A 12733-nucleotide genomic window follows, 5' to 3' on the forward strand; every position below is an offset into this window, starting at 1 on the left:
TGTAACTACAACATTGTAACTTACTCCATTTTGACCAATTCTTTGTTTTGAACCCTTTTTAGGTGATTTTGTTGAGGGAAGTGTAACCCTTGTCTTTTATTCTGGATACTCCCTTCTCTGTGCAGAAAACAAAATGGCTCAGCCAAGTAAACAGACCTACTGAAAGCATCAGTTAGATCTATGACATGCTGTTAGAAAATATTTTCTGTGTTTGAGCTTCTTCTAGACTATAACTCAGAGTAAACATGCTATGTCTTGTATTTTGGGTGTTCCTTCAGGGTTCCTGTGAATGCTAGAGTGATTTTACACACAGTCTCTATTTAAAACAGAAGTAATTTTTCACATGTTCTTTCATTCAGAGTATAAGTTTGTTCCTGGGATTAAAGTTATTAACTCAATTTCACACTTCAAATAAGAAATTTCAGCGTGTTGTTTTCAAGTGGTGGGAGAGTTAAGAGTATTTGACTTGTACCAGCTTTTGTCCAACTCAGAGACAGCTTTGCTCATTGAAAGAAAGGCTTACGTAGTCACACACAAGAATCTACTTAACTTCAAATATCTCTAATTTCCCAGGAGGAATAAAATAGCAAAATTACATGTCAAACATATTTTTAAAACTTAAGTAAATTTTATAGTATAGCATGCTTTTCAAAAAGAGTATGGATTATATTTCTAACAATTAAAAAAACCAGCTTACCAAATATGTAGAACACGTAAACCCAGTTCATATAGTAGCAAATTAAACCAGATAATGGGAAAGAGACAACAGTTCCGAGCTGTGCACCTGCCAGAAGAAAGCAAAATTAAGTGGAAACCCAACGATTAGATCTCCTACAGATCCCTTCAACTAAATAGCATTTCACAGTTATTTTGTCTTATTTTTCGGTAATAGATCATGCAGAAAAGATTTGTCACCACCACTAGAGGGCTGCCATTTCACCTTAAGGAAACACAGGCAAAATAAGCTGCCTTGGCAGCTCTTAAGTAAAGTCACAAAGCCTGAGCATCCAAATTAAAATCAAAAGTAAATGAAAGACAGGCATTCTTGGCACAGTCATCTCCACTGAAAGGATGGCTCTAGTACATCCAAAACAATGCAAATTAGTCAACTGTCATTGCTGAAAATAAAGTAAGCAGACCACAGTACTATTAAGGACGGGGCAGGAGGGAATGTTCTGACTTGATATAATCAATTTGCATTCCTCATAACTTCTAAGAGCTCCACAGAAACAGGAATGCTAGAAACAAAAGCCAGAAAGCATCCATATAACCAGCAGGCTCAAATCCCATGGTCCCTGAATTCGACAGGGTATAGGATCAGGCAAGAAAGAAGAGAAAGACAAGCAGATTCCAATTCAGATAGAAGGCCAAAGCAAGAAAGAACTGTTCTTGAGTTTATAATTCAACACATATTTTGCAATGGATAGTGAGTTCGTTCCCCCCAATCTAAACTAGAAACCCTACCTGGATTATTTACATACTTAGAAAGTCTACTGGTGATAAATAGTAGTCGTTAGTCACATTATCACTTCTCCAAACCTAATCTCAACTCAGAAAACATTATAGTATGTTGATACACGATACACTGGCTGCCTAGATTCCAGAAAGCTTCAACTACAAACAACTAAAATACGTACTTCATGCAAAATGCAATTCAATCTACAAACCCATATAAGCTCAATAATACGGTCTCTTAGAAAATCAACATGATCATGATTAAAGAGACCAGAGATCACATGACTACCAATCATAAAAATGCAGGGAAAGGGAAACACTCCAAGTTTACTCAAGATGCCTCATCCATCCATGATGGTTAACAGTTGGCAGTTCCAAGGCCACAGCCTCCTCTCACTAGTACACTACAGCATACAGCTTTACAAGTTACCAAAGGACAGTTTAAAACCTCCCAGTTGTTAAATTCAGTAGATGTCAATCCCTACTCAGTGCTCTCAGCTCAACTTGTGTGCCGGCTTTCACATCAAGACTTCTTCTAAATCTGATTTAATTCACTAATATGGCTGAAAACAGATACGAAAAAAAGAGAAAAAGCTTTCTGCTGCATTAGGTGCCTTACAGTGACTCGTGGAAGGGTCTGATGAGTGCCTGAAATAGCACAAAGGAAGTAATGAGACACTTGGGTAGGAGGGAAGTAAGAAAATGTGAAGAAGAAAGGATTAAGGCTTCATTCCTGTATGCACAAGTGAGCCACTAGACTGGCTTAGCTATTTGAGAAACCGTAGATGTAGTTTACATGGTATAGCCCTGTCTTCTCGATGAAGCCTAAGTCTAGTAAGAAAGAGTAATTAATACTGACAAAAATGAGTAAAAAAACAACAACATTACTTCATTAAGTGAAAGCAAAATTTGTCATCCTCAAAGAAATAAAATATATTTTGAGAAGTAAATTTAGAAAGTTACATTTTTCACCTGCCCCACAAACACTGCATTGAGCAATGTGACTGACCAATAAATGCCTAAAACAGTTGAAGGCTCAGTGGAGATGAGGAAGACCAGTGTGTCCATGAAGCCTAGGGAATAATGCAGGGTGTGACTGACTGCAGCTGCTGCAAAGGAAGCTGACTTTATCTCAACACAAAGGGAACTAGAGGGTGGCCTTTGTTTTAGATAAACGACTATGTCAGTTGAGTGGATCAGCTGACTACATCAGCAGTCGAGTGCTGTAAATGTTTCCAAGTTTATTAAAAGTGTGACTGTCTCCCTGAGTTAGCCAGACCAGCATGAAGGGAGTGAATACGTGGCTCAGCCCAACACAAAGTACAAAAACTAAACATCTAACCACAGAATTTCTATGATATCAACAGACTTGAGCTGTCTTCAACCCATCTATTCCTTTCCAGTGACAAGAGATTTCTAGTGTCATGATGGTCAGCATACTAGAGACTAGGAATGCAAGTGTATTGCAATTGCTATATTTTGCTAAGTGTTAACTTACAGCTGTACTGTTTTTTCAGTATATTTTGTATCACTCTGCTAAAATAAAAATCCTGTGTAACAAATAATCTTCAAATCAGTACATTTGATATCAAACATTACAACTTTCATGTGTAGAATATTTAAAAGAACCCGGTTAGGTAGTACTGGACTCTGAAGAGGAGCTCTTGCAGCAATACTTGGAACATTGGACATTTTCTTCCTTGAGTTCCTCCAAAAAACACTTTAAAAAGACCCCCCAAAACCAACCAAACACTTCTTTCCTGTGTTTCTGACCTAGCTTTTTAGTTCTTAAGTCTCTTTTATTTACAGTATCTTCTACTAATCAGCTTCACAGTAACTCTTTGCACCACTCTACACCAAAATTAGTCTGAAGTTCATATTTAGTTGCAGATCAATACCTTTTCTCAGGGTTATAAAAGCCATGAATAAATGAAGATAATGAATGCAAAGCAAGATTTAATTCGATATTATCCTTTCCAGATTAAATGCTGATTAAAATTTATATTATAAATCCCTTTGATTTAAGTCAATCCTCCCTGTTCCTGCAGTAAAAATGTATAATCCTGTTATCAGCGTGGGAATTTCTCACCTGCATATGAAATACTAAGGAGCTTGCTGCGTTCAAGTGGAGGAGCCCAAGAAGACCACATCGAATGCATAGCTGGGAAGGTAACACCCTAGAAAACAACATTTCATTCCATGGAAACGTGACAATTTTAGAACTCCCTAAACTTTGCAGGTTTCAAAATATATTTCACTATAAAGCAGTAGTACAATCTGTTAGTTCCTTGTTTAACAAGAAATAACTTTACAAAAAGTGTACAAAGCATGAGAGTAAGTAGACAGAATTCATTGCTCCTGGTTTTGATTCTGTATATACTGAAAGAGCTGCAATAATACAAACAACATTGTTCTGAGCTCCTGGTTTCTGACAAATGAGAAGAGATAACTCTAATTTTGTCTCAAGCATCCTTACAAATAAAACTTTTTTCTTAATCAAAAAGCTTAGGCTAAAATACAGGGCAAGCTTCTTAATTATTGAAAAAAATTAAAACTAAGATACTTAAAACAATCCATTCACCACTCCAGCATACTGACACCCACTGGGTCTAATCACTACAATTTACTAATTCAGATACATTTTCAAGTTACATAGAGAAAAAGGATTACCTCTCCCAGTCCTTCCAAGACTCTGACAGCTATGAGGTAGCCAACTCCCAGATCTGCAGCTAAAGGAGTAAGCAAGGTGAATACAGAAGTACCAAAAATGCCAAACCCCAGTAAGATCTTCCCTCCGATTTTGCTTGCAAGATATCCTCCTGGAATCTGAGTCACAATATAGCCATAGAAAAAAGAACCAAGGATCCATCCCTGAGTATCAGCATCCCAAGAATACTTTTCCCCCTACAAAGAGAAAAAAAACCAAAATGCAATAAGTTCAAAATAGCAGTTTCTTATGACGATATTGTATATAAATCGGATCCATCATTTAGTCCTTTATATCTAAATTACAAATCTTTCATGGCTTTCTTTCAGGTAGTTTATGGTCTGCTCAGACAGGTGTAGCCCAAGTATAAAAATAACCACGACTTGAAATGTAAGCGCTCAGGAAGTTCCCTCTTTTTGAGTTCGAAGTAACCTGGATTAGGTGACACAGGTACAGACTACGTAATCTGCAAGAGTGCGGATCCCACTTCTGTACCACAGTAGACATTCTATCATGCTCTAGAAAATGGCATTTCCTGCAGAAAATTATGGGCAGAAAAGCAAACCAGTAGGTGAAGATGTTTAAATTTAATATAAAGAAAGACAGCAGCCAAGGACAGAACTCAAAAGCATATGTGGAAGAATAGGATAAGCACTACAGAGGGAACATGAGGAACATGATTTTAGCTGACAAAACAATAAAAGCAAAGATGACTGAGATAGAGGCTGAAGCTATAAAGGAAGTCAGCAGGAAGACACAAACTGTTGCCCAATAAAGTGATTTTGAAGCTTGGGATCACTTCCAAAAGCCCATTTTATGAGCACCTAAACAAGCAGCATATATTTCACAGAAGTGATGAGGCAGAATCTTCTTCCCAGAAAGTTCGCTGTCATAATTTGCTCGGGATAAATAATAAATTAACCTCTAAACAAGGAAACAAAATGAAGACAGGAAAATGGCAAGAGTGTTCAGTAATAAAATTCAATTATTAGGTCAGATCTATCCAAGCCCAAAAGTTTTGGTTTTTTTATAGCTTTTTAAAATATCTAGCAGTTCAGCTAAGAAATGTGATTTTAAGTATTACTGTGAGGAAGTCAGAGATAAGCATATAAAGACAAGAATCATGATTTGGGAAAGAGATCAAAGAAATGAGGAAAAAATATTACTTGTTAATTTGTAATGAAATTTCATGCCATTGAGACTGTACAAAGAACAGGCAAACATGGACAGTGATGTGAGCTCTGACGCATTTTTAACAGCAATGGTTGATCACTGGCATATAAAACAGTGAGTCGCAGTAGATCTGCAAGGTCATATTAGCCAATTTGTATGGAATAGAACAGAAAGGATGTACGTTAAAAAAAGTTACCCTAAGCACAGCACTTCTAAATTATCTAGTCATTTAAGGCTATTATTTTTCAAAATAGCTTTAAAAGAACCACTGAAAAGGCCATCTGGTAAAGAACAGCTTGTTCTTTTACCTAAGCATGAATCATCAATCAGACTTCTATTAAAAAGACTTTTACATGTGACGTTACAGGACAATATGTTTGAGACCTCACCGTTGTGTTGCGAGGAACATTTAGGCTGGAGGAATGTTCTGGACATACACTGGAAGTTGTATTCTTTACTATGCTTGTGTTAGGTTCTACCATATCCACCAGAGCAACGCTTAGGTTCACACGTAAGGCGTACAGGAGGAAGAAGCCAAAAAAGGCCAGTAGTGCTAGATTGTAGCGAGCTGAGCAGCATGCAGGGACTGAAATGAGAGTAAATGAGACATTTTTGTTTTAACAGAACCAAACAAAATAAGAACTGATAAGCAGTTTTTACTAATAATCTCAGAAACTGATGACTGAGAAAAAAAACCCCAACAAGCTACTTATTCTAGTCTTAAGGGGTGTATTCAATAGGAGTAGAGGCTGTGGAAGCCCAGTTCTCTCCTGATGTGCAAAACAAATGTAATTCAGGTTTACACAACTGGTAGCTATCCAAGCAAATGTAGGGGCTGCAGTGTAAGTGTGATGTGTGGCCAGCAGAAAGGGATTTAGAAAGATGGTTTCAAAAGACCTCTCCAAATTACAGTAATATTTATTCAAAGTAGAAATTCTCACTAAAAAAACCCCACAAAAACTAAGACTAGCAGAAAGCCTCTATGTAAAAATGGTTAAAGAAAAAACAGAGACTCTTAAAGTACTGTTAAAAAGCAATCATTGAGATTCCAGGCTGTTTTCTAGGACAAGTTTCCCTTGTATAAGTTTGCTTGTAAAGTAATATGCTGAAACCTACCAAATAGCAAATTAGCAGAGAGACAAAGGGCAAACACCATGGTGGCACTGTGAAACAGCAACAGTTTCCCTGTTGCCCAGTATGCCCTTCTTCCATAGTCACCATACAACAATTAAGTTGACAAAGGAAAACGAGTCTTAGAGTCAGCATAAAATCTGTGTTGTGGCATGAAGTCGACTCTAACAGCTGTTTAAACCCAGATATCAGACTTTGCACTGTAGCATGGTGATTGATTCCCTTCTACAGCAATACACAGCAGCATTTGGCAGAGATCATTCAGTATCAGGAGATTCAGATCAGAACTGAGCTGTAACTTAGCCAGCACATCACCAGTGGCAATAAATTTTGCATCTATACAAAATACAGTTTACAGCTCTGCAGATACTCTTTATGAACTGGAGATGCCCGAATCTACTGAGCAGAATTGTTGAGAAACTACTTGAAGAATCTGCTGAACTTGCATATAGTTAGGGGGTGGAATTTACCTCCTAGTGAGAAAACTGTGGTGCTAGCAGAAAATTTTATAACCTGGACGTCTGAAACTCTGGGAGCGTTGGGGATCAGCACCTGCAGACATTACACTAGTTTACAGTGATCTCATCTTTCTCTGACTATTCAGAATTCAAATGATGAACAGAACAAGTAGATCTATGAACAACAGGATTGACTGGAGCTTCCTCTGGTGCTGCAGTATGTCCCTTAAATGGATTCTCTGATCTGCAGTAGGAAGCAAAAAGCATGCCCAGTGGACAAGCTATCTGAAGACTCCCCCCCTTCCCAATAACTTCCTAGAAACTAGCCTGCACGATTTTGTCTTTTTCAGTGGTGGAACCAACAGAACCTTTCTGCAAGACTGTATTTTTCATGAAATTAGTAGAACTTTGTATTTACTATGTTCATTTAGTAAATGACTATTAAGTGAAGCTACTGCACAAATATGCAAAATGCCTTCCAGATCTGTGGTAACTGCAAGTCTTGCCTCAGCAGTGTTTGATAAAGGCACATCCGATTTTTAAATGACATGAAGGAGAGCAGCCAAGATTTTATTGCTTACTTTAAAACAATAGGCACCAAGAGCAGGAAGTACTTACTGCACAAAAACTCGTCAAGCAGCTTCGTTGTCCATTAATGTTGTTTAAAAAGCAATTTGCCTTAGGTAGAAAATGTACAGTCATGTAATTTATAAGAATTAATATAATCACAGGTAAACCTATTTAACCTTTCCACTGTCTGTGTTTGCAGGGGTTAAACAATAATAACAGAAGGCGGAATATCATAATGAACATGTAACCCTTTCCTTGGAAATGCAGATTAACTGGAACATCTCTTACTCTTCCTCTGGAAGCCTCTCTCACTGGTATACACCTTTACTGGAAAGCAAGCTACACAAAACAGATGTGCACGGACTTAATATCACTAATGTCAGTTGTATTTTTTTTTCCAACTGTAAATAGTTTATCATAACAATTTAACAAACACGTAGATCTAAAAGTCTGAAACACATGGCTGCTAAATTATTGCTTTCCTGTCTTTCCATTAAGTGCATTTGCAATACCCAAGAATATTAGATCAGGTTAACAGAACAGCATATTCGAGAAGATTCCAGACATGTTGCAGTCCCCCATCTCTTCAGAAGGTTGCAATAATGAGAGAGACAAAGACATTCACAACCCCTTCCCCCTAAAGTTTAAGGTAGCTAACCATGATGTTCAAGGTCTTACCTGGGTTAGTAGTCTCGGGTCCTACATGTACAGTTAATTCTGATTTCAGGGGCATATTTTATAATACTGTAGCTATGACTGAACAAGGTTTTAACTGCAGTTAAAAAAAATAGGTCTGTGCTGCAAGTTGCATGGCAGTTAAAGGAAATTGCTCTTCTGCTGTGGTTTTCCTTGTGGGTGAGGTGAACCACCTCAACTGGAGCATGAAACATTGTACAAACTTAAGAACACATTGCTTTAATAACCGACTTGAACTCAAATTTATCTCATTCTGGCATTTTTAAGCCACTTTGTCAGCAGCCTCTCTTACTGCAGTTAGACATTTCCCAGGCAGGTTAGAGTATTTTTGCATGGCATTCTGAAGAAACTAAAAATGTTACTTTACTCTTTATAGTTTGACTGCTCTGGGAAACCAAACAGTACAGACAAACCCCTACACACATTAGCTCTGTTGTTATGCTGTGACCCGAAAATGATCTTCCTCTTCTATAATCACCTTTATGCCTGCATTAACCTTGCTTCCTCTCCATGCTTCCATAACAAGCAACTAGCCTGACTCAAATTCTGCTGTAAAATGAAATTTGCCATAACCTCGGTGGACTCCAGCAATCATAGAGTTGCCAGGTTGGAAAAGACCTTTTAGATCTTTAAGTCCAACCATAGCTATCCATTACTAAATCATATCCCTAAGCATTTAATCTACTTGTCTTCTAAATATCTCCAGGGATAGTGATTCAGCCACCTCCCTTGGCAGCCTCTTCCAGTGCCCAGTAACCCTTGTTTGAAGAAACTTTTCTTGAACTCTATTCTGAACCTCCCCATTCCTTCTTGTCCTATTACCTGGGAGAAGAGACCACCACCCACTTTGCTACAACCTCCTTTCAGGGAGTTGTAGACAGTGATAAGGTCTCCCTCAGCCTTTTCTTTAAGCTAAACAACCTCAGTTCCCTCAGCTGCTCCTCTCAGAAGACTTGTTCTCCAGCCCCTTCACCAGCTTCGTTGCCCTTCTCTGTACGTGCTCCAGCACCTCAATGTCTTTCTTGTAGTGAGGGGCCAAAAGAAGCTGGAATTACCCACTTGCCTTCACTGAAAAGAGACCGAGGACGAGGGCTGCACACATGTACTGCCAGCAGTGCTGAGGAAGCTGGTGAAGGGGCTGGGGAACAAGTTTTAGGAGAAGTGGCTGAGGGAACTGAGGTTCTTTAGCCTAGTGAAGAGGAGGCTGAGGGGAGACCTTATGACTGTCTACAACAACCTGAAAGGGGGTTGTAGCAAGGTGCATGTTGGTCTCTTCTCCCAAGTGATAGGCAATAGGACAAAAGGAAATAGCCTCAAGTTGTGCCAGGAGAGATTTAGGTTGGATATTAGGAGGAATTTCTTCACCAAAAGGGTTAACGGGCACTGGGACAGGCTGCCCAGGGAGGTGGCTGAATCACCATCCCTGGAGGTATTTAAAAGACAGGTAGATTAAATGCTTAGGGATATGATTTAGTAGCGGACAGGTATGGGTGGACTCAAAGATCTCAAAGGTCTTTTCCAACTTCGTGATCTATGATTCTATAACTACACCACCTTTCCACCCCTAATCTCTGCCAGGATGAAGAGCTGAGTTTAACTCTAATGCCCTCTGACACTGCCTCTTCCTCAGGACCAGATGCCCATGGAGAACCCCGAGCCCACAGGGTGATGTGCTGTGGCCGCAAGACCCGATGCGGCCGTTACCCCTTCTGATACCAAAAATGCCAGCAAATAAACCCTCTAAGACTCGTTTTGGAGTTTTAGACAGTAAGCATCCTTTATCAGGCCTGGGCAACATGATTCATTCATTCTCCATCATTCATGTGCAATGAGACAAAAGCTGGTTACAGAACATACTGCCCACTTGTATACATACATATACATTTTCCCAGAAATCTTATGCATATTCTATTACTTTCCAATTTTAACGTTATTATGAACTTCACAGCAGTCAAATCTCTTGTCAGTTTGGAGCTTTGGCTCCAGCTCTGTCTGACCTTGTATTTGAGATACAGGCTGCAAACAGAAGTGATTGCAGAAGAAGACACATCTGTCCAGCACAAGGTCACACTGCACACAAGACCTCGTCATCTCCAACGAATTAACAGTGCCTGGAAAGTCACCGCTTGAAAGAAAACACGCTGTCAGAAGGACATTCTGTCTGACTTGCAAAAAACCTATAATTACTTAGATGAAAATTAACTCTGCTTTAGCCCAACCCAGCAGCGCCCCGCTCTCTGCCACAGCGACCGCTGCCCGCAGCGCCGACAGGGCCCGGGCGAGGAACCGGCCCCGCGGCTCCATGGCAACGCGACACCGCGGCCACGGCCCGGCAGATCCGCCCCTCTCACCCGTGCCAGGCTGGGGCTCCTTGAGCAGCGGGGTGCGGTCCTCTCCCTCCTCGGTGTCCATGTCGCCGCCACCGCGGACAGGACGGGACCGAGCGCCCGCCCCGCTCTGCCCATCCGGGCAGACGCGGTCATGTGACGAGTGATCACGTGACCAAAGACAACGGGCGGAAGCGACTTCAGCCGCCGCAAAGCGCCGCGCCCAGCGGGGCCCTCGGCGGCCATCTTTAGTGAGGGCAGGGGCCGCCCATCCGCAGCTCTGTCCCTCCCGCAGGGGATGGGCTGATGGCCACGGCGGCCGCAGTGGTGCGCTGCGGGAGTGTCTGTCTCTTGCAATCATAGAATCGTCATAGAATCACAGAATCCCTAGGTTGGAAAAGACTTTTGAGATCATCGAGTCCAACCATACATGTCCACTGCTAAACCATATCCCTAAGCACTTCATCTGCCTGTCCTTCGAACCCCCCCAGGGATGGGGACTCCGCCACCTCGAGTCGCCACCTCCACCTGTTTGGGGAAAAGTTCCTCTTACTTAGGACAAATCTCAGCAGGGCGAGTCACGCCTGCCCTTCCGCGGGCTGCCTGCCTTGGTGGCAGCCACAGGGAGGCTAAAATGCCACGGGAGAAGTGTTGTGACAATAAGTGTCTGTGTCTGCTGCACAGGACCTTTATTCTGTGTGCAGTGTTTCTGTCCCAGGTTGCCATGCAAACATGTGAGATGTGTGTGAAATGATGTGATTGAGAGCAGTCCTGCAGAGAAGGACTTGGGGGTGCTGATCGATGAGAAGCTCGACATGAGCGGGCAATGTGTGCTTACAGCCCAGAAGGCCAACCGTGTCCTGGGCTGCATCAAAAGCAGCGTGGCCAGCAGGGCGAGGGATGGGATTCTGCCCCCCTATTCCTCTTTTGGGAGACCCCACCTGGAGTATTGTGTCCAGTTCTGGAATCCTCAGCATAAGAAGGATATGGAGCTGTTGGACCGGGTCCAGAGGAGGGCTACAAAGATGATCAGAGGGCTGGAGCACCTCCCATACAAGGACAGGCTGAGAGAGTTGGGGTTGTTCAGCCTGGAGAAGGCTCAGAGGAGACCTTATAGCGACCTTCCGGTACCTGAAGGGACTAAAAGAATGCTGGGGAAGGACTGTTCACAAAGGCTTGTGGTGATAGGATGAAGGGCAACGGGTATAAACTGGAGAGGGGCAGATTTAGACTAGACATAAGGAAGAATTTCTTCACCATGAGAGTGGTGAGGCACTGGCACAGGTTGCCCAGGGAAGCTGTGGATGCCCCCCTGGCAGGGTTCAAGACCCGGTTGGATGGGGCCTTGGGCATCCTGGTGTGGTGGGATGTCCCTGCCCATGGCAGGGGCGTTGGAATTAAGGTCCCTTCCAACCCAAACCACGCTATGATTCCATGTGTAAGCCTGGGAACAGTGGTAAGAGCCCAGAAAAAGGCTTGTGTCTTGAACATCCAAGAGAGTAGATCATAGAGTTTAGACTTATTATTACCTGTCTCTCGAGCTCTTTGAGATGGAAGCCAAGATGCCGATGTGCTTGCTGCTGCACCTCTGTCTGGGTAGAAGGTTCCAGCCTGAAGAAACTTGCATAAACCAAGTCTTTAAGTGCATAAGTAAAACTGATTCCTAGAGTGAGGCCTTAAAATACACAAATAAAAATGAATAAGCAACATAGAATAGGTATTGTAATAGAGCTTCTCCTCTCCAAATCGTTGGTTTTCAGCCTCAGTCAAAGCTAACAACAGGGTAGAGGTCTTGTGAGTTTTACAGGCTTTTACACAAAAGCCTACCTCTGCTTGGCTTTGCCCTTGGCAGGGCCGAGTGCTGAGTAATGTTGATGATCCCACCAGCCATCCGCTGAAAGCCTTGGCTTTGCTAGATGCCCGAGCCATCATATCAATGTGTAAATAACTGCCTGGAAAATTTTGCATGCTGGGAAATGGAAGAATGTAAAAGATTCCTGGCAGCATATTCAGCTGTATCATATTTCATAAGGTTGATACACTAATTTTGCAAGTATCAATAGAATGAGTGTAGCTGTGTGCCAGTCATAGAACATAACATCTTTGGGAACATGTGAAGCAAATCAGGATCTCTGTTCTGAAATTTAGCTTAAGAGTATCTTCTCTGAGTCAAACTTACCTAAAAATTACTCTTCTAGACAAAATTACAGAATGAA

The 12733-nt window shown here is 41.5% G+C and overlaps 1 protein-coding gene across 2 annotated transcripts in view; it reads right to left on the reverse strand.

Moving 5' to 3' along the window:
* Window positions 1–10681, reverse strand: part of SLC17A5 (solute carrier family 17 member 5) — a 28611-nt gene extending 17930 nt beyond the window's left edge. For both annotated transcript variants that reach the window (XR_008449288.1, XM_054063448.1), the window contains exons 1-5: window positions 10542–10681; window positions 5725–5921; window positions 4126–4359; window positions 3545–3632; window positions 698–784 (exon numbers count right to left, since the gene is read on the reverse strand). Coding sequence is in view for 1 of the 2 variants with exons in the window: in XM_054063448.1 (XP_053919423.1) it covers window positions 698–784; window positions 3545–3632; window positions 4126–4359; window positions 5725–5921; window positions 10542–10602 (667 nt within the window). In the remaining variant the exon portion in view is untranslated. The remainder of the gene's footprint in view (window positions 1–697; window positions 785–3544; window positions 3633–4125; window positions 4360–5724; window positions 5922–10541) is intronic.
* Window positions 10682–12733: the final 2052 nt, after the last annotated feature.

Source organism: Cuculus canorus, chromosome 3 (assembly GCF_017976375.1).
Source record: "Cuculus canorus isolate bCucCan1 chromosome 3, bCucCan1.pri, whole genome shotgun sequence".
In the NCBI taxonomy this organism is placed as follows: Eukaryota; Metazoa; Chordata; class Aves; order Cuculiformes; family Cuculidae; genus Cuculus; species Cuculus canorus.